This window comes from Carcharodon carcharias, chromosome 18 (assembly GCF_017639515.1).
Source record: "Carcharodon carcharias isolate sCarCar2 chromosome 18, sCarCar2.pri, whole genome shotgun sequence".
Lineage (NCBI taxonomy): Eukaryota > Metazoa > Chordata > Chondrichthyes > Lamniformes > Lamnidae > Carcharodon > Carcharodon carcharias.
The window spans coordinates 92,733,494-92,756,448 of NC_054484.1; the positions used below are offsets into that span (position 1 = coordinate 92,733,494).

Here is a 22,955-nt window from a genome sequence, read left to right on the forward strand (position 1 = left end):
AGAAGAACCTGTGCTCATCCAAAAGTCTACTGCCCATATCCAACTCACTGACCTACACTGGCTCTTGGTCTGGCAATGCTTCAAATTTAAAATTCTATTATAAAAACAAAATATTGCAGATGCTGGAAATCTGAAATAAAAATGTTGGTAAAACTCAGGTCTGGCAGCAGCTGTGGAGAGAAAAACAGAATTAATGTTTCAAGTCTGTATGACAACATCTTTAGCTCTGAAGAGTCATATGGATGCTGCCAGACCCAAGTTTTTCCAGTATTTTCTGTTTTTATTTAAAATTCTAAAACTTGCTTTCAAATCTCACCATAGTCTTGTCTCTTCACACCTCTACACTCCTCCAGCTCCTCCAACATTTAAGGTACCTACCGTCCTCCTATTTTGGTCTCTTGTGTGTATCTAATTTTAACCTGTCCAACACTGGTGGCAGTGCCTTCAGTTGCTGAGGCTGTTAAGCTCTGGAATTCCCTCCCTAAACCTCTCCACCTCTCTCCCTCACTTTCTTCCTTAAAACCCACCTCTGGCCAAGCTTTTGGTCATCTGTCCTATTATCTCCTCCTCTAGTTCACTGTCAAATGTTGATTGCCAATGCTCAAAGCATCTCATACAGTACTGCTCCAGTAAAGACGCTATATAAATGCAGGTTGTTGTGCCACAATCTATGCACAAAAAGGGTTCATAAGAAAATCTAGCCATGTGTATTTATCTTCTGAAATGCCATGAATCCTGATAGTAGAGGGACATGAAGGGAATCACTGTTCTGAAATCCTCTGCTTTGAAACAAAATAATTTATGACAAGTGATATTATGGGACCACTGAGCATCAGATGCTGACAGTGCAAACAACTAGCCACCTAAACACCTTGAATGATGAAAGCATGAAATGGAGTTCAGGCTATAAAGCGAGGCCTGGGGAAAATCAGAAATGCAACCACCATTAACATTTGCAGGAGGAAAGCATGCTGATAGAAGTCCTGGAAACCTGTTTAATTTGTAAGGTTAGCTGATGTTGCAGCGCTAGCCACCAATGAGTCACAGAAAACAAATGAGCAAGATGCTACCTCTGTGCTGCAGCTTGTTTGCAGGTGTGCTTGCTATAGTTGGTAATGCTCTAGAACAGGCATCATGTTATCCGCACTCCTGAGGTCATTGAAAGCTACTATATTATGGTGCTATGTCCACTTGTTCCACTTCAAATATTTTTGCATGAAGTCAAAGGTCTTAATGAGACCTTGCACAAAACTGGTGGCACAAGCCCTCAACAGGCACTTCCCCACCCTTCTGTGCACAGGGGGAGCATAGATTTCTACCCCAGGTAATATGATGAGGGCAAAAACTGAAATACAGCAGTTTTACTGGACTGCAGGAGCATATTACCACTAACCCCTACTGATACTTCAATATTTTCCCTGGTGGGGTCAAAACCTAGTGTGAATACCAGAGCCAATGGAGGATACTCTGTGCTGATATCCAAGGCAATTTGGCACTGAAATTTCAAACAAGAAGCTTTACTGACATTTCAGTTTTAGACAGGAAGGCTGATATGTTGAGCACAGGTTTGATCTGCTTCAGTGTGTTTCCCAAAACCAGCTTCACTAGAAAAGACAATAGATTACCCATACATCACTTATAAACAAGCACTCCATCATTGGAAGCTCCAAATTGACTCCTAACCAGTCAGAGAAAAATTGAGGCATATGATACACTGCAGTGGATTAGATCAAGTTGCTGATCACATTTGTTAAAATGCCAACTAAGATCGATGGTTATCCACTAAGCCTTCCAATCAGCTACCTCAAGGTCAGTTACAAGAAAATTAAACATAAAACTTAAGGATTAGTAGCTTCCAGGGTTCATTCACTTGGATTGCTCCTCGTAATTTTGCTGAAATGGGACAAAGCTCAGAGCAGGAAAGGGTAAAAATTGGAGCATGTCAACTACCAAAATTAAAGGTCACGGAAAAGAGTAATGCCAAACTTATGCCAGATCAGAATCATAACCTATCAGAGTGAAACTCTCTGTTGCATAATATTGTCTTCTACACTGTCAGACTACTTGTCTGACATTTAGTGCTGGTTAAGCAGAAATTTCCACCAAGCATTGGGAAGATCGAAGCCATTGCCTTCATCCTCTGCCACAAGTTCCATTCCTTATCCACCACCTCCAAACCTCTTGCTGTCTAAGGGTAAGCCAGATTGTTCACAACCTTGGTGTTACATTTGACCTGGGGTGAGCTTCCAACCTATAACTGCATCGACACCAAGATCGTTTTGACTCGCCTGACACCACTCCTGCATTAGCTAGCCTGCACAGAGCCCTGCACCTCTGCCTTTGTTATCTCTCGGCTTAACCATTCCAACTCACCCGGTTGGCCTCCCATGTTCTACCCTCCATAAACTTGAAAGTCATTCAAAACTCTGCTGCCGGTGTCTTTACTTGCGCCAAATTCAGTTCACCCTCATTCTTGTGCTTACTGACCTACTTTGGCTACTGGTTAAGTGACATCTTTATTTTAAGTTTATCATTCTGGTTTTCAAATCCCTCCATGATCTCACCCTTAATCTCTGTAGTTTCAAGTACCACAACGCTCCAAGATATCTCTCTGCTCATCCAATTCAGGTCTCTTGAGCATTCCTGATTTTAATTGCTCCACTATGATGGCCATGCCTTCAACTGCCTAAACCCTAAGCTGTGGAAGTTCCTCCCTAACCCTCTCTTTCCTCCTTCAGAATACTCCTTAAAACCTGCGCTTTGACCAATCTTTTGGTCTAATACTTCACGTTGTTCAGTTTCAAATTTTGTTTTATTATTGTTTTGGCACAACCATTGGTAAATGATGAGTTGTTCAAGTCGCAAAGTGAAACTTGAAACAACGGCCACAACTTGTTTTGCAATTTGTATAAATTGAGATGTGCACCCTGAATTCAGTAGTAATAAGACCACCAAGTCTTATATGTTTTTCCAAAACTAGATTAAACATTTATTAATAAATGATTTTAAACACATACATAGATCTACAAGTTACTATGATAACTTCTAAACCCCAAATTACACTTTGGTTAAGGCAACAGTAAGACACAGATTTTAAAAGACCCAGGCAAGGTGACACACAGTAACCTGAACCAGTCGAATTCAAAGAGAGTTTTCTTAGCTTTGGTTCTTTGAAAACAGCAGCTTGAGGCCTTTCACACTTGTTAGATCTTAAAAATGCCTACTCTTACACACAGTCTTCGCTCCTTTATACATATTTTCCCTTTTGAATGCAAATTCCCATTGTTTCACTATGTCTTTGGACTTTACCTCTTTGATAATAAAAATCTCTCATAGCACTAAGTTTTACCAGAAATCTTTGGGAAAAATAAAGTTTCTAAACTTCACCTGACTAGGTGACACATTTTACTCCTCTGAAAACAATCTAGTCTGCTTTATTTAAAAATGCAAATGTCATTTCACACTTCATATTCTAAACTTTCCCCATGTTTACATCAAAGCCTTCAGACTTCAAGCTGCCTTTAATCCAATTAAGCCACTCACACACACACAGACACCACTATTTTACATAAAATTCCAATAACATTATGAGAATTATATCTTCCTGACAATAATGCTGCCATGAAGCACGCTGGAATTTTTTTGTTAAGGTGCTTTGTAAATGCAAGTTGATGATGTGGGTACATGAGATTTGAGAAACGGAAGACAGTCACTCAAGCCATGTTGAGAAGCTGGCCATTTAAGGCACACCAAAATAATTTTTGATCCAAGTATACATCTTTCTTAGATGAAAAAATATCATGTCATAGACATTCACTTTTACAACACTTGCTCAGGTTAAGTGTGTTTGCCTTTTTACATCCCTTGAGCTTAATGAATAACCTAAGGGATATTGTTAAAAGTAATTCAACTGTTTTTGCTGGTTATCTTTATACAAAAGGACAGACACAGTATAAACAGTTAAGTACACCTCACCATTTTGAAACAAGGCCAATCAAGAGTTTTAGCTTATGCCCCCAGCTTCTTCATAAACTGAACTCCCACATTCCTGGTACCATTCCCGTAAATCTCTTTTGCTCTCTAAGGCCTTGGCATCCTTCCAAAAGTGTGACATCCAAAATGAACACCATGCAATACACAAGCTGAGGCCTAAGCAGCATTTCATAGAAGTTCAGAATAGCCTCGATCCTTCTGTACTCAATGCCTCTATTAAAAGCCAAGGATAAGAATATTAGGCCATTCGGCCCCTCAAGCCAGCTCCGCCATTCAGTACAACCATGGCTGAACTAATCGTGGCATCAATTCCAATTTCCTGCCTGCCCCCATACCCTTGACCCCCTTATAGATCAAGAATCTGTCTTGACTCGGCCTTGAAGATATTCAATGACCAAACATCCACTGCTCTCTGAGGTAGAAAATTCCAAAGATTAATGACTCTCAGAAGAAATTTCTCCTCATCTCCATCTTAAAATGGGAGAACCCTTATTTCAAAACTGAGCCCCCAAGTTATAGATTCCCCTTAAGGGGAAACATCTTATTAGAATCTACCCTGTGAAGATCCCTCAGAATATGTTTCAATGAGATCACCCCTCATTCTCCTAAATTCCAATGGGTATAAGCCCAACCTGCTCAACCTTCATCCCAGGAATCAACGCATGAACCTTCTCAACTACCTCCAATGCAAGTAAATCCCTCTTAAATAAGGATCCCATACTGATTTAACAGCCTTCTCAAACCTTCAAGGATTTATGTACATACGTCCCCATTTTCCTGCACTCCATCGTACCATTTAGTTTACACTGCTTCAACTCACGCTTCCTACCAAAATATCTTTACACTAAATACTAAATTTCATTTGCACATATCTGCCCATTATATCAATCTGTCCATGTCCTCCTGAAGTCTGTTGTTAGCCTCCTCATTGTTTACTACATTCCTTCGGAGTTTCATATCATCACCAAACTTTGAAATTATGCCCTGTAAAGTCTAGGTCATTAACATGTATCAAAAAGAGCAGCAATCCCAATATTGACCAGTGTGGAAGGAACACCACTATACACTTCCCTCCAGCATGACAAGTAGCCATCCACCACTAGTCCAACACAAAAACAAAATGCTTCATACTTTGGAAATCTGAAAAACAAAAAATATTTGAAAGGTCATCTATCTGAAATGCTAACTCGGTTTCTCTTTCCACAGATCCTATCTGACTATGTACTTCAAGCATTTTGCATATCTAATTCACCACTACTCTCTACTTTATCAACTTAATAAAGGACATAGTTCCCAATTAAGGATGTGGAGATTCAAATCTTGATTTCCGTTTAGTGCACAGAGCTTTAAAGCTCTGCCCAAGACAATATACATTTTTCCCTAAACAACACACTCCTCCAAACTCAACTTTACTTTTCCTTAACACAAAGAAGTTACTGCAGCAAGACAACATTTGTAACTAGCCTACAAGGACAAAACTGGAAAAACAAGCTTCCATCACACCCCAATTATTGAAACATCTCTCATGCTTAACTGCACTTCCGAGTGACTATCTCCTTAATTTAAGTTGAATTAGGAAAGTAAAAGTTATTTGGCAGTACGGCATACTAATTGCCCATTGCACTTTGCAAGACAGACACACACACTAAAAAGAGACATGAAACAGAAAATGAGGAAGGTGCATCTTAATCACATCCTCAGGACATCTCAGCTATTAAGTTGCTTGTTTTGTTGGCAAACATAGTAGCCAGTTTGTACATGACAAGTACCCACAAACAGCAGTGAGATGAATGACCAGCTAATGTATTTTGTTGCTGTTTGAGGGGTGAGTGCTGCCCAGAGAAATCCATTGTCTTCTTCCAATGATTCCCATGGAATCCTTTACATCCACCTGAGCATGCAGAAAAGGCTTTGATTTGATGTGCATTCCAAAAGATGGCATCTCAATCAATGCAACACTCCCATGGCACTGCAATGAAGTCTCAGCGTGGATGATGTGCTCAAGTCCTGGAGATGGGCTTGAATCGAAGAGCAAATGTTTAAGTCAAGCCAACGCAGAACAGGTAAAATATCAAGTTACCATGAATCACCCAAGACTTTCACTAGGAAGCACAGGAGAACATCAGTGAGCATCAAATCTCCTTCCCACCTTCTCTGATAATTATGTGGCATGGATAAGAAAAACTCCACTACATTTAAGAACAGGGTGACAGCTGGGCAGTAGAATTTGTAGAATTTAACTGCAAATTTGTGCAAAGCTACTGCACAAGAGTTAATAGAGGTTGTTGAAAAAATTCAAAGAATCCATACAATGGGAATATCGACAACAAACAATTCTTTGTGACTTATTCACTGAAAGAGCCAATAAATTCAGCTTGCACTCTGTCAGCTTTCAAATCATAAATGTTAAATATATACTTTCTTTTACACTTTGATAAAAAAAGATTTCTCATTTTACACAGATTATAGCTTGAGCAAAAGCTATATAATATTCACCTTCAGTGAACAGAGGTCTCAAAATCAGATGATCATACTTAAAAATAATGATTGCAATAAAGTACCTTTCAAAGGACCACTACAATTTACATGTATAGAAAAGCATTTTATTTTACGAACATTACTCATTTTACAGCAATCACATGGTCTCCTGTTATCCACAGGTATTCAAAGGATCGAGCACAAAACACAGCCCAAGACTGTATTATTTTTAAATATGTACTTTGTGCACAGATTTAATTCAATGTTTCGAGACTGAAGCAGCTGTTTCCAACTTCTGCAGTGATGAGCAGAAGTAGCTTTGTTTTATTTGAAGGGGAGGAGTTAGAATAAAAAGCAGGAAGCGTCAAACAACTGATTAGTGTACTAACTTTTGTCTAATAGCAAACTAGGAGGAGATATGGCACAATATGTACAGTTGCATCACTTCCCTATTCTGCATCTGGCTGGAATACACAAAATTATGCTGACGAGTGCTTAAAGTATACAAAATATACACACAATTCAAAAGGAGAGCAGAGAAGTTCACCGAGTTCACTGGCCAACGTTTAACCCTCAACTAACAGGGAACACAGCTGCTCATTTATTTGATTGCCATTTGTGGGAGCTTGTTTTGTATCGGTTGGCCACCACATTTTCTTCATTACAACAGTGACTGCACTTCAAAACAAAGTGCTTTGGAACATTTTGAAGAGCGCTTTACAAATGTAAGTCTTTCTTTTTAGTCACACACTAAGCAACTCAGCAATGTAGGCCACACCAGGTTCCATCCACAGACTGCAGAGTTAGTTCTTCTTGGATTGTGTAGCAGCATTGCTACTAGGTAAGGGAGAGGAGGAAAAAAATACTCATTCCTAATCAACACCTAGCCATCCACGTGCAGGAAATATGCATTTAGGCATCAATTGAGAACAGAAGTTGGCTTAGCTGCAACACCAATATTTACCATTAAGGTTCACACACTAAAAAAGGTCACAGCTAAGACAGATTAGCACCCACGAAGCTAGACTCAAACAAGTCCAAAGCTTTCAAGTTGTCCAGGAAAACTGTAGAGAAAAAAAACAGGAAAATTCCTTAAAATGGGCCAACTTTGAGCAGAACTGTTGACCATAGCTAAATACCTTTAACTCATGTCTGTGCACAAAAGGGTGAATTGTGGGTTCAGTGGGTTAATCAAATTTTAACTGGAATAACTAAGATGGCTGGGAATGGGATTATACCCAAGTTTCCCTCATAGGTTCCTAAAGTTAGAGATAAGACTGTAAATTGCTTTAGCACCTTGACACTCCCTTACCTTTGCATAGGCAGAATTTAATCATTTCTCTAGATTGATGGGCAGCATCAAGCATTCACGTAATTACTTACCAACTTCCTAGGGGAGTAGGGGTGGAAAAGTGGTAATATGCAGCTAATGAGGTACTTCCACTACTTTTTGGCACTGCATTTGTGAAGACTGTTGTGTTCATTAAACTATTTACTTGCACTTTCCAAAACACTTGCTATTTAGCGGTTTATCCACTTCATTTTGACCCAAGAAAACTATTTTGTTGACCCTTTATTTCACCAGATCTTGTGACCATCCCCCCCAGGTTAAAAAAAATTCAGATTATTTATTTTAGACACCAGAGAGCCAAACTTAGCAACCAGAGTTTAAACAAATTACTCCACACCAAAACCCTGGCAGGAAATAAGAGTGACATGTTTCAGTATGTATGCTTACCTATGTCAGACAAAAATAAAACCACAGATGAGGTTTATAAAATACCAAAAAGTGGTTACAAGATTTGCCCAGAAGGAAGCTACTTTTAAACTTAAAACTCAAACATGCCACAGGCCATTGCACATGTACCCTCTTAATAACATAACACCTACTTCAAAAAAAATCTGATATCTGAAAAAGCTGAATGTCTCTTTCTCTTTACTGTCAGGTGCTCTACTGAAATATTGCAGGGTGGGACGAATTGTGACCTGAGAAATCTTGATCCTCAGCAGGTACACAGCACTAAGGAAGCACAGCTATGCCAAAGAAATCTACTCAATCAATGCACACTTCTGAAACCACAACACTGCATGAGCAATTTTTCAACCAAAATTCAATTTTATTGAATTCTTAGCACTAACAGAAATCGTAGATAAGGCCTAATGTGGAAGGTGCAATATACTTTGAGTTACAAAAGGTCCTCGATAAAGTATGGCATAATGGACTCATGACTATAGAGCATATGGAATCAGATGACCAGTAAAAAAATAATAAGGTGCTCAGCCTGGAGAAGGTGCAATAAAGAATTGCTAGAATTATACTAGGACTGAGAGATTATGCCGATCAGTCAAAATTGAACAGGTAGGGGGATGTTTCTCTAGACAAGAGATGACCTGATAGAGGGCTCGGATAGGGTGGACGTGGAGAAGGTATTTCCACTTGTGGGGAGAGCAAAATTAGGGACCATAAATATACATGATAATCACTAATAAATTCAGGAGAATCTTCCTTACTCAGTGATAAGAACTGGGACTTACTACCACAAGTAATAAGGCAACGAGCATAGATGCATTTAAGGGAATTTGGACAAACATAAAAGGGGTAAAGGTGGTTATGGTGAAAGGTCTAGATGAAGGGTGGGAAGAGACTTGGGTGGGCGAAACATAAACACCAGCATGGACCTGTTGGACCAAATGGCCTGTTCCTGTACTGTAAGGACTATGTATTAAGTCAATGTAAATTTATTTTCATAGGAAAAAGACAAGTTTCACAAGGTTTTCAACAGAAAGTCACATGTCATTGATCTCCATTTTAACTGTATAAAATGCCTCATCAGTAAACAAACTTTCATGTCAATGCCATATTCAACAAGAGAAACAAAATCAAGTGTAGACTCAAGATTACTAAATATTGAAAGCACTTTCGATTAGGCCTCCAAGGACAGGCAGATACAATAGTTCTGGCAACAGCCAGAACTCATGAGTTTCACTTATACCAGCAAAGCAAAAGTATTGTTATAATTGAAGCAATTTCAGTTAAATCCCCCAAAAAGTATCAACTGGCACTGTAACACTACTGTTGGGAGCCAATGGGAAAGAGCTATCCATTTTGTGCCTCTCTTTGAACCTCATTCTCAACATATTCAGAGCATGGAGTTTACCTATGTTATATAACTTACAGCTGACTGAACACAATCAAATGTAAAAGCAAAAGGCAGCTTGAGACATTAGAGGATTATAATTATAGCCATAGAACCAATAGCAAATAGGTTACGGCTATCCTGTAGTAAAATCCACTGGTCTCGCAACAAAAGGTGGTTTCTGGGATGCGGTATACAAAAACAAACCTCACAAGCAGTTGCTATAACATGATAGCACATTAAAGAACAGGCCTTAGTTTGCAACATGCTTACATTTGACCATCAGTAGCCCACATTTAAATAAACGGCTTTGTTTTTAGCAGCCTATTATTGCCAAGCTTGGGACATTAATTCATTTTTGAGCATTTTGGCAAAGCAAAGCATTACCACATTCTGTAAATGCTACACCCAGAGTCAACTTCAGATAGCGAGCGTGCAAACGTGCACACGCAGAAACTAAGTATTGAAAGTGCAGTTAGCAGGCTCAACATGAAGAATGGTTACTTGGGAGTCAAGTAGCCACAGCACCTTCAGAAAATGGAGAAAAAAAATGAAGTGGGAGTAGACAAAGTAAAGGACAGAGCTCAGTGTTAAGGGTATCTTAGTGTTCAAGCGATTATTCAGCTCCTGAATCGGCTAACATAACACCATGTATCAGCCTCTGCAACACAGTGACAACTTTGATACTGACACCTTATAATTTCAGAAACAACTGGTAATTTCAGAGACAAGTTAAGCAACAAACTGTTGTAACCAAACTAATTTAGGAACTGAACTCAGTAACAGTGGAAATCCTACAGAAACACTGCTAGAACCTTAACCTTCAGAAGGCTGAATTATATTCCAACATAACATTAAACAGCCCCAGAGAACAAGTGCAATGTCTGGTTGGTGCTGATGCAAGCTACAGTGGTAGCAGCAGTACAAGTGGCCTCAGCACCCCTAGTTGGAAGTATCAACCTGGGTTCTTGTTCCTGACATACAATAAACATGGCCACAAAGTACAAAAGCTAGGACAGGGTATGCAATCCACCAACTTAAGTTTGTCAGTTTAAGCCAACTCAGGCTTGACTATTCAATACATTCCTGACCAGACCCCCCCTCCCACACCAATCACTACCCACCCTGCCAAATTTCGGTTCCTCCAAAACTCTACTGCTTGCTTCTCAGCCTGCACAAAAATTCCATCTACCCATCTGTGCTGACTGACCCAGAATAATTCCCAGTCCGTCAACTGAAATTTCTCACCCTAGAGTTCAAATCCCTTCATGACGCTCATCAATACCTATGCAACCTCCTTTAGCCTCCCTTAACTCAAGAGTTCCTCTAATTCTGGTCTCTTGTGCATCCCCAACTTCCTTCAAACCACCAGCTGCATGATAAACCATCTTAAGACCAGAGCTCTTGAATTCCTTCCCCAAAGCCTTTTCTCTCTTATTTACAATCTCTCACCCCCACACCCTTTAAACCCTATTTCCCTGATCAAGATATTATTTGCTCCCAAGTGTCATCTTCTTTGGTTCAGGCTGGATTTTGTTTGCCTGACAAGTTTAACACTTCCCTAATGCACCTGGAGATATCTTCCCAAGTTAAAAAGTGTTGATAAATGCAAGTGGTTGACGTTGGTCCACATCACCCTGTGGATTCACAATATTTCCTTAACTTGCAAGTACCTTTCCAGCTTCTACTCCCAAACCTTTGTAACATTTGAATGTGTTGGTATACAAATGCATGAGAAAGCTTACAGCCACTGAGCCTCCAGTGACGAGTACTTGGGAGTGTAATCCAGGACTGTTGGCTCTGGTCAACATATCCAAGCTCATCATTAAAGTGTCCAAAAGATTCCTCTGCCATGCTAGCACAAATATCAGCGAAGCAAAGGGGAAGAAAGAAAGAACTCTCATCTCAGTCTGAAGTTTTACTTATTGGTTTACTGTACTGAATTCTTCATTTATGGTGTCTCTTGATCCACCAATACTTACACTGACATGTAAGACACTGACTTAAAATTCCAGCACCCAGGATAATGTATTTCAGTGGAAACAAGGTGGGAACCACAACTCCCATAACATTTCTCAGAGAATGTATCAAAGAGCTTCAAAATCTCAACCCCTCCAGAGTCAAGTGAAACTTCAATTTTTGGACTAAAACACAACTCAATTTGAGAGGTAGGCCTTCAGAAACAAACTAACAGGGACCAATGGTTATAAAAGATTACAGGAACATAATTGTTGACGTAGGTGATAAATACTGTACTGAATAAAATAGCCATGTAAAGCAAATTTGATTATCTTCAAGATCAGGGTCAAAACAGTTTTGTTCCCCCTGAAGTTTTAACTTGCATACCCAACTCCTTTCACACCAAATTGTGCAGTGTCCCCAACTGTATTGAAATTACACAAGCTGTTGGAAGGAGCAAGTTTGATGAGTCAAATGTCCTTTTTGTTGTTTGACATTCATGCTGCAATATTAGAAACACACAAGCAACGTTGAGTGAATCCAACAGAAATTCTCCTCTCAGCTTCCAATAGGTTAAAAAGGACTTTTTCCAAAATACTGCTTCACCCTACCCCATCCCCTCGATATTCCCTGCAGGAAGTAACTAGCATGAAAAAGCATCAAGATTTGGACAACACACACACTGGCTGTGTTGATGGACTGTCTGACATCCAACCTTGTACAAGCTGCATCAGAGAAACCACCTTCTGCCTCCTCTCCTTACCCTTGTCACAGATTCAAGCTCCCATGCTGGCCATTGTATCAGACTAAATGCGATTTGCAACTTTGGCACCTTATTTGATCCCAAGCTGAGTTTCTGGTCCCATCTCCTCCAACGTCCAGCTCTGTGCCTTCGCCTGCCTCAGCACATCTCCTGCAGAAACCTTCACCTGTGCCTTTATCACCCCCAGACTTGACTATTCCTATGCCTTCCTCCATACTCTGGAAATTTCAGCCTATCCAAAACTCCACTGCATGTATCTTAAACCACACCACATCCACCCACCCAATTCTCTCCTTGGTGGCTAATATTGGCTCCATGTCCTCCAATTTAAAATTTTCAAGTATGCATAAAACCCTTCTTGCCCTCACTCATACCAAGTTAGTTATTTCTAACTTCCCCAGAACTATCTGTGCACCAACTCTGACCTTGAGACCTTCCAAAACCCTTCTGCCTCACTCTTCTCAAACGTCCTTAAATTCCTCTTTGTTGACCTAACCTTTCCCAAAGTGATCAAGCTCCACATTTCCAGCTTGGTTAAACCTGCGGACCTATGATCTGCCACCAAATCCCATCTAAGTCCTCTGAACTGCTCCTGAACCAAATTGCTAGTCCCTCCTTGATCGCCAGAAACAGCATCTGTGAATCCTTGTTGGCGGACATGGGGAAAAGAGACAGTGATAAGGAAAGAAAGAGAAAAAGCACAAACATACACAGGGGAGAGGAAATCTGGCTGGTGGGGATGCATGCTAAAAAGGCTAAAAAATTAAACTAATACAGAGGCAAAATAAACTGAGGTTCAAAATAGAGAGACAAAGTGGAAGGTGAAGAGAAAGCAAATCAGACACTTAAGAGTTATGGGTAAAGCACTTTATTTTGCTCGTGAACACTAGGAAATATCAAGAATTTAAAAACACATCATTGGCTCAAGGCAAATAGCAAATTTGCAAGCAATATCTCTACAGGTCAAAAACTACACAAAGGAGTTCTGCATTATGCCAAATCGGACTCATCATCTGCTTCTCTTTTATGAGCCATTTTACTAAAAATACAAAACTCAATTTCATGTGTCTAGATATTTGCAAAACTTGACATTTTCTAACTGCATTCCCAAATTGCATGGATGGTCTCATCAGGTTCCAACGCTTCATTAACAATTTAATCTCCTAAAATCTCTCATTCAAGCACCCCATCACTGCTTAACTGTTAGAAATGCTGTTATACAAGGTTTTACCACCCTAACTTTCGCCAGCTGCAATGCACATATTTTTAAAGTTTGGATATCTATCAGGAACTAATAGCATGAGAAACACAACGTTCATTTCTTCATCAGTTATTAGTAACACCAAGGATTTTCTTCAGGAGTTGTGAATTAAATGCAGCCCTCCACGTTATTTCAAGCAGCATCTTGAAATGCCTAGAACAATAACAAATATCTAGACACATTAAGATTTAGGTCAAACAATTCTAAGAGTTTAACAAAAAAAAACGGCTCCCTCTTCCCAAGGACATTCAAAGGAAACAAGTACCTATCAAAATAAAAGATTGATCATTTGAAATATAGTATCATTCCAAACTATCCTCTCGGAGCAAAAGGAGAAAAAGCAATAGTAAATTTACATGCATCCGCTCTGATGTTACAATGTCAGGCCTTTAGGTCCAGGAGTGAACTAAAGATAAAATAACATTTGTAGAAATGAGGGGGGGAGGGAGGGTGTTGAGGGAAGAAAAGGAAGTGAGATGCTGATCATGTTAATCACTTAGATTTAACAGGCAGCTACAGGCTCACCATAAATAGCTCACAGCATATCACTGTTGAACGGATATAAACTTTGACATCAGAACACAGCAGAGTGGATTTAATGCTTTTTGCAGAGACCCCATTATTACCAGCTTCCAATAAATGAAGCAATACATCTTTATGATGCTTGAAAACTTTGCATCACACAACATTCCCTGACACTTCCCTCCTGATCTCAGAATTTCCCCTCTTCTGAAGGGCAGTGATATATGCCGAAGTGGAGTTTTGCAGACACAAGATGCCTTCAAATAGATTCACTGCCAGCATGGGAGGCAGACCAGGAGAAACATCATAACCCTGGTGTCTCCTGCATCGATTACACACACCCCAGTAGAGATGACTAAACAGAAATAGAAGATAGAACCCTGGGTGATTCTCCCATTCTCTCCAGCCCAGTGACACCAAAGTAAACAGTGCCTTAAACCACTGCCCAGTTAAGATCCATTAACTCAATATTAACTAGAGATCAATAATGCTGGCTCAGTACCACACCCCACAGAGCATATACCTGGTGAACAGAAGGGATGGGGGCTTCCAACAACCGTTAAATCTGAAAATCAATCTGCAGTCTTTTTGCAACAAAACCTTAAGATTTCCCACTAACAAGATGCACACTTATATAACGTACATATCTTACAAAGCCAAACAAAAGTGTCTTTATGCAAATATGTGCATGCTTTCATGTCACATTAAACTTACTTTGACATAAAACTCTTTTGGCGGATGGAATTACAGTAAACATTGCAATGCTTTGGTTTTTAATTCAGACTGATACATGGACTTTTATTTTACATACGTTGATCAAAATCTGCATTTTCTGTAACTTAAAACATGCAAAATAGAACCGATACTGCTAATTCATAAAAACAAAGGAAAAGATTTTATTCATATTCCCGGAGCTTTCAGTTCACACTATCTTTGGCAGTCATCTTTTTTATCTGAATCCATCAACCATCTGTTAAGCATTTGTATAAACTTTGGCAGAAGGCATCAGTTTGGCAGCAGCTCCATGCCAATCACCAATGAAAGGGAGGTAGAACCAAGTCCCCTGTTCAGAATGCTATAGCATTACACTATTCCATAGCAATGCAGGGCAGACAAGCCAAACAACTGGCTGATTCAGTGTGCAGCGCTCAGCTCATATTCTACACGGGGTCAAATGTCACTTTCTGAACTATTTTGATGAGTGCTGTGTCTGCAAGGCAATGCTTTCCTTTTTAATCCCAATTTTATGAAAAAAATTCTTCACAAGCTGGCAACTAAAAATACAAAAATTACTGTGTCCTTCCATGGCAATGCTCCACGTAATTCAAATTGATATGACAGTAACAAGCACTGGTCATCATTCAACATCGCTCACTGAACAAGATTAAATTATATCTTTAAGAGCTTAATTATTCCTAAATAAGAGGAATTCAATTATGCATGATCTCTCCCTATGCTCTGCTATTTTCCAGCTAATTTTCTCCCTTTTCCTATCCCCACCATCAACCGCAACGGGGCTGCGCTTCTGACAAGCACTGATTGTTACAACAAAATCTGTAGGATGAAGGAAAAATTTACAAGCCTTTCTTCTGGTTGTTTAAATTCTTACTGATGTAATTTTAAATGCCCTTGTTTTGACTATGCTGTAGGATAAGGCCATAAAATCTTCCCTCTTTTGCAGTCTACAGACAGTTCTTGTCTTACTTAATTGCAATATTTTGGAGGTTACCTTTAACTAGTGGCAGCTAATTTAAGAATTAAAAGAAAAGTTGTGTCTACAGAAGAGTGGGAGAAGTCATTTCGACTTGTGATAGTGTCCAATGTGCAGTTAATACCTTTGAAGAAAATTGCTTTTAAAATAAAAACAAATTATGTTAGATTTATCAATGTAAAAACATAACTGTCTGGAACATGTAAACAGCAGTCACAGTTCAAAAGAATTAAAGTGCAAAATGCAACAAATGTTTAACCACAGTAGTTTCCTGTAAAAGACGTTGATATGCAAACATGGAGTTCACATTTTTTAAAAAAAATACACAATGGACTTTGCCAAAACCTACTCTTACCTGTCATCTTCACCATCCACAGGTTGCATGGATAGTGGCAAGGTCTTTAAAGGAAGTAGCGATGCAGAAGCAGGCAGATGGGCACTGCTGGCAATTTCCTGGACCAGAGCAGAAGCTGCACTTAGTACGCTTTCTCCAATAGCCACCTGTTGTACATTCAGCGCTGGCTGGTCTGCCGGTCGCTGTGAATCTTCCACTGCATTCAAAAGTGACTGGATGGGAGCAGAGTACTGGGTAGAGCCAGGCACCATTTTCTGTGGTCCTCCCTGCACCACAGGGAGGCTTGCATTCGTTGGTATGGAAGGCTGGCTGGCATTCTGGATCAGACTGCCATTCTGCACAGAGGTCTGGGTAGTGGTTTGCTGTGGAATAGCATTTGCAGATGCAGTAGGTATACTGGTAGATACATTAGATCCAACACTGGGTAGGTTGGCATTGACAGTAGATGATGTAGAACTTATTCCAGTTATCGGCTGATTGTTCACACTTTGAATGATACACTCAACCCCTTGACCCTGTGGTTGTGATGACAACTGCTGTTTTGATGGTGCCACAGTTACCTGCTGCACCAGCCCTGATGCGCTGGCCTGTGGCTGTACCATCCCGCTCTGCAGAGGCTGTGCTGGGGCAGGTTGAGGAGCACTTGGCTGCAAGCCAATCGGTGTCGACTTGTTAATTGGTGGTGAGCAAGACGGCTTTAACAAAGAGATTGTATTCCCTTGTTGACCAGTTACCAACTGCCCATTGGCACCACCAGTAGGTGGCATCATTGCTGAAACATGTCCCACAGGCTGACCTGGTGTCTGTCCAGATTGTGCTTGTGCTAATACAGATTGTGCTTGGCCTTGAACGAGTTGTGGCTGGCCCGATGGTACTGCTGCTGATCCGACCCCGCCACTGCTCTGCTGCATGGCTTGTGCAGAGGGCTGCATTTGTGGGTGCTGCACATATTCTGTAATGACAGCACTTGTATTTGATGACATGATATGCTGTGTTGTCATCTGTGAAGCTGGCTGTTGCTGAGGATACGATAGTTGCTGTGGCTGGGACACAGCTGACATGGTTTGCGAAGGCTGTTGTTGTTGCTGGGAATATGGTAACTGCTGCTGGATTGGGGCTTGTTGAACACTCGCTACATTACTGAGACTTGTTCGACCAGAGAGGGGAGCACTTGGCCTCTGCTGTGAATGCATAACATCTTGTGGATGCAGCTGGACTTGTGTAAGCTGTGGCTGGGAAACACTCTGTGCCAGAGGGCCACCGGAGCTAAAATCCAACTGCTGATTACACAGTGCTTGAAAGGCCTGTTGCTGAGGTGCAGAAATCAATCCTGGCTCTCCATTGCCAGCAGTTTCAATGTAATAACCTACTGCACTCAACGTGCTGCTCACCGAACTCCCTCCACTTGTACTTTCCCGTTCCAGATTTGCATCAGTGGCAGCAGCTTGCTTTACACTTTCCATCGTCTTGTTCACAGGGGTGCCTTCAGTGAGAACAGTGACATTTTCCTTGTCATAAAATTCAGTGCAAACCCAGCGGCCCTTCTTGTATGGTTCAGTACTAGAATCCAGTTTCACAACTCTGAACCTGGAGCTGCCAGCTGCAGGCTGCTGGCTTACTGCAGGCACTTGGCCTCCTGCAGCACTCGTGGAGATTGCAGTAATAGAAGGAGACCCAATAGCATTGGTACTACTACCAACAGCATTAGCGCCAACATTTGTCCCACCAACGTTGATGTTTACATTGCTACTAACACCACTCAATCCACTTACAGTTCTGGCATTACCTGGGGTACTGATGTTGGAAGTCAGTGGTGTAGGTGTACCAACTGAGCTGCTCACTAATCCAGACATTGGTGCACTGGTGCCATTTTTTTCAGTACAAGTGGTAACGCTACCAGGAGGGATTATTCCTCCTCCTAAAGGTACAGTGGCAGCACTGACCATGCCGGGCCCTGCCACCATGGCAGGGTGGTGGTGGTGGTGATGATGATGGTGGTGATGGAGAGGATGAGGGTGATGGTGTGGATGGAGGCTGTGGATGCTCCCGTTGAATAAAGCTGGCTGGTGCTGAGGCAGGCGAGGCTGATTGGGAGACAGGGCGCTGGGGGTCTCCGCGTCCCCCACGTTGTTCAGAGTCTCCTCGGAGGAGCTCCGCTCCGGCTCGTAGTCGGTGGCCCGGGAGACATCCAGGATCTCGGAAGACGACAGGTCCTCGGTGTGAGACTCATCCATGTCGTCGTAGCTCTCGGTGTCCTCGGCGATGCTGTTGTTGGAGCCGGCGTTGTTTTGCGCCGGGGTCACGCTGGTGATCTGAAAGCCGCTCTTCTTCTTCATCTGCGCCCCGGCCATGGAGCCGGCGGTGGGAGCAGGAGCAGCAGCAGCAGGAGGAGGAGGAGCAGCGGCGGCGGCAGGAGCGTGGAGACTGAGGCTCTGCGGCGGATGAGGCCCGGCCGGAGGCGGCATCGAGCCGGGGTTGCCGGGGCAAGGGCCCGGCGCAAGGGCCGGCGAGCGAAGGCTGGCCGGCGGCCCGTCGTCCGGGTGCGGGCGGCCGCCGGGGAGGGAGCCCATCAGGCTGGAGAGCGAGGCCGAGGAGGACGAGGCGGAGGACGCCGCACCGGCCGGGGGGTTGTTGCTGCTCCGCCGGGGGTAGAGCGGGTGCGCCATCTTCCTGTCCGCCGCGCTTTCCGACTGGTGCATCATCGCATTGGGGGCGGGGGGGGGGGGGGGGGAAGAGAGAGAAAGTAACACAACCCCTAAAAAAAAATTACCCCCCCCACACACACAAAAAAATAAACCCCCTTCACCCCCAGACCCCCAAAAAAACCTAAAGACTGCGGCAAACCAACCGGGATGGGGTTAAGGATGAGGATGGGGATGGGGTTGGGGGGGGGGAAGGGGGAATGTGAGGAGAGCTGTACCGAGGGAAGCAGGCAGGCAGCCGGCCGGCCGGTGTCTGCTCTGAGCCCACCCAGCCACCCCCCACCCCCGACTCTCTCCTCACACTGAGCGAATGAGACACCGCCTCCTCCTCCTCTTCTCCACCACCCGCCGCCTCATCTCAAAGCTTCACTCAAAAAGGAACCGGGGTTGGGGTTGGGGTTGGGGTTGGGGTCGGGGTCGGGTCGGGTTCGGTTCCCACCCCCTCACCCTCAGCCCTCTCTCCCTCTTGAACCCGAGAGCGGGCGCCCGGCAGCAGCAGCACCGCAAGGCCCAGCTCCCTCTCTCCCCCTCTCTCTCTCTCTCTCTCACACACACTCCACGGAGCTGACTGAGGGGGAGCCGTTTCACCGCATCATTCAAAAATTAATATCTAATCTGGGTATGGAATTATAAACAGGAGGGAGGGGTGGGGGGGATTGCCGTCTCCCGCTCAGGGTTGCTAAGGGGGTTATTGAGGTGGGCGGGGGGTTGGGATTTGGAGTCTCGCCGGCTCCCGCTCCTCTTATTTGTGACCGGGGCAGCTTTTCACTCACTACCGCTTGTCACTGGAGAAGTGAGCGCCAGCAAGATGGCGACCGCGCAAGCGCAGCAAGCGCCCTCTCCTCCTCTTCGCCCCCCCCCCCCCCCCCCCCCCCAAGCTCTAGACATAAAGCCCGTCTGGAACCCAGTGTGACGGAAACTGCCGAACCAGGCGCCCCTGGCCGTCCTCGGGAGTGACGGAAACAGCCGAACAGGCCCAGCTCGCCGCAGCCCGGAGGGACGGAAACGGCCGAGCTACCGCCCCTTCGCCGCCACAATGAGCGAAGGAAATTGCCGAGCGGCCGCCAACTTGTGTGTGACGGAGATTGCCGAGCTACCGCCACCTTGTGTGACGGAGATTGCCGAACCTTCCCCCACTCGCCGCCGCCGCCGCTGCTGCCGCCATGACTGACGGAAAGCGCCGAACCCTCCCCCTTCGCCGCCAGCAGCGGTGACGAAAATTGCCGAACACAACTTCGGACGGGAGCCGCCTTTATATTGTCGGAGCAGCTTCGGGACAGCTGTCGGAAATGACCGAGAAGCCAGGTGCCGGCGGATTGCGGACCTGCCAACCTTTCCGATGCGGAAGGGATGGTGTTTCGGTCATTTCTTTTTTTCTAATCTGACCCATGCCGTTCGAAAGCAAAGGCGGCTCCGGATGGTGATACAATGAGTTTTCTATCCCTGTCATGTTCGCTAATCATACATCTTCGGCGTGTGAAGCATCTCGGTCTTCACATTTCCATATGTTTTAAATGGGTTGTCACTAATTACATAAATCTTACCCCTAATATGATGCTGGCAGGTTTATGGGGTGTGATGGATGGTGCTTAAAAAGGCGCAGATTTGATAACTGCGCTACACCGAACATTTTCTCAGTTAAAACACAGCAAATTATCTTCTGACTCAGTGAAATACTCGCATTGATAAAGCCCTTTTCACCAGCACTCGTCGTCTCAAAGCTCTTTACAGCCAATTAAGTGTTTCTGAAGTGTCGTCCCATGTTGTAATGTAGGAAACGCCACAGCCAATTTGCACACAGCAAACTCCCATAAATAGCAGTGTGATAACCACCAATGTGAAGAGAAGCACTAGAGGAGTTGGGAGTTGAGGAGAAGCACGAGAGGAGTCGGGAGTTGCAAAGAAGTTGGGGGGGGTGTCAGGGGGATGAAGAGAAGCTGGGAGAGTAGGGGTGACTGAGGGAGTTCAGTGAGGAAGGAAGGAGGTGATCCTTTGAGTACCGTGAGTACGGCCAGATAAGCATTTACTACTTTTATTGCTTATAGCGTTTAAGGTCTTATTTTGTGGTTATCGTTTGTAAGGGCTATATTCTGTAACAACGAGGAGCAGGAAAGAAGGGCCTGAGAGTAATTGATATTATTTGACATTAAATGAAATTAAACCTTTTGAAAGATACCTAAAGGGATAAGTCATGGCAGGAGAGCTCAAGGCCGTGGTGTGCTCATCCTGCTCTATGTGGGAAGCCGGAAACATTTCCAGTGCCTGGGGCCAGCATGCTTGCAGGAAGTGTCTCCAGCTGCAGCTCCTGGAAGCCTGGGTTTTGGAGCTGGAGTGGCGGTTGGGGACACTGTGGAGCATCCGCAAGGCGGAGAGTATCGTGGATAGCACATACAGAGAGGTAGTCACACCGCAGGCTAAGAGTCCACAGGCAGGAAGGGAATGGGTGACCACCAGTCAGAACAAGGGGACTAGGCAGGCAGTACAGGAACCTCCTGTGGCTATTCCCCTGCAAAACAGATATACCACTTTGGATACTGTTGAAGGGAATGGCCTCTCAGGGGAAAACAGCAACAGCCACTGCACTGCGGTTGGCTCTGCTGCTCAGGGGAGGGAATGCAATAGTTATGAGGGATTCAATAGTAAGGGGAATAGACAGGTGTTTCTGTGGCCGCAATGAGACTTCAGGGTGGTATGTTGACCCTAGCACCAGAGAGGAAAGGATGTCTCAGAGCAGCTACAGGAAATTCTGAAGGGGGAGGATGAACAGCCAGTGGTCGTGATACACATTGGTACAAACAACATAGGTAAAAAAGGGATGAGGTCGTAAAAGCAGAATATAAGGAATTAGGAAGTAAGTTGAAAAATAGGACTCAAAGTTAGTGATCTCAGGCTTACTACCAGTGCCATGTGCTAGTCAGGGTAGAAATAGCAGGATATATCCAATGAATACACGGCTGAAGAGATGGTGTGAGGGGGAGGGTTTCAGATTCCTGGGACATTGGGACCGGTTCTGGGGGAGGTGGGACCAGTACAAACTGGACGGGTTACATCTGGGCAGGACCAGGACCAGTTCCTAGGGGGAACATCTGCTAGAACGGTTGGGGAGGGTTAAAATTAAAATGGCAGGGTGATGGGAACCTATGCAATGAGTCAGAGGAAGGGGAATCAAAGACAAGAACAAAAGACAGTAAGAGGAATAAGAAAAGTGATAGGCAGAGAAATCAAGGGCAAGAATCAAACTGGGCCTCAGTGAAAAATAGTGGGAACAGGACAAGTAATGTTAAAAAGACAAGCCTTAAGGCTTTGTGTCTTAACGCGAGGAGCATTTGCAATAAAGTGGATGAATTAACCCCGCAAATAGATGTAAGCGGGTATGATATAGTTGGGATTGCGGACACATGGCTACAGGGTGACCAGGGATGGGAACTGAACATCCAGAAGTATTCAGTATTTAGGAAGGACAGAAAAAAAGGAAAAGGCAGTGGAGTTGCGTTGCTCATTAAGGAGGAAATTAATGCAACAGTGAGGAAAGGTATTAGCTCTGACGATGTGGAATCTGTCTGGGTAGAGCTGAGAAACACTAAGGGGCAAAAAACATTAGTGGGGATTATAACTGTAATGGTGATGTTGGGAATGGCATTAAACAGGGAAATTAGAGATGCATGTAATAAAGGAACATCTGTAATTAGGGGTGACTTTAATATGCATATAGATTGGGCAAATCAAATTGGTAACTATGCAATTGGGAACAATTTCTGGACCAATACGTTGAGGAACCAACTAGAGAACAGGCCATCCTAGACTGGGTATTGTGTAATGAAAAAGGAATAATTGGCATTCTAGTTGTGCGAGGCCCCTTGGGAATGAGGGACCATAATATGATAGAATTCTTCATCAACATGGAGAGTGACGCAGTTGATTCTGAGACTAGGGTCCTGAATCTTAATAAAGGAAACTACGATGGTATCAGGGGCAAGTTGGCTATGATGGATTGGGAAACGTTACTTAAAGGGATGACGGTGGATGGCTAATGGCAAACATTCAAAGAGCGCATGTGTGAACTGCAACAATTGT

The 22,955-nt window shown here is 43.4% G+C and overlaps 1 protein-coding gene across 1 annotated transcript in view; it reads right to left on the bottom strand.

Annotated features, from left to right (window-relative positions):
• The window catches only part of tsc22d1 (TSC22 domain family, member 1), a 200,281-nt gene extending 181,403 nt beyond the window's left edge, over positions 1 to 18,878 (bottom strand). Inside the window, exon 1 of the mRNA XM_041210833.1 lies at positions 16,180 to 18,878. Coding sequence (XP_041066767.1) covers positions 16,180 to 18,878 — 2,699 coding nt within the window. The remainder of the gene's footprint in view (positions 1 to 16,179) is intronic.
• Positions 18,879 to 22,955: the final 4,077 nt, after the last annotated feature.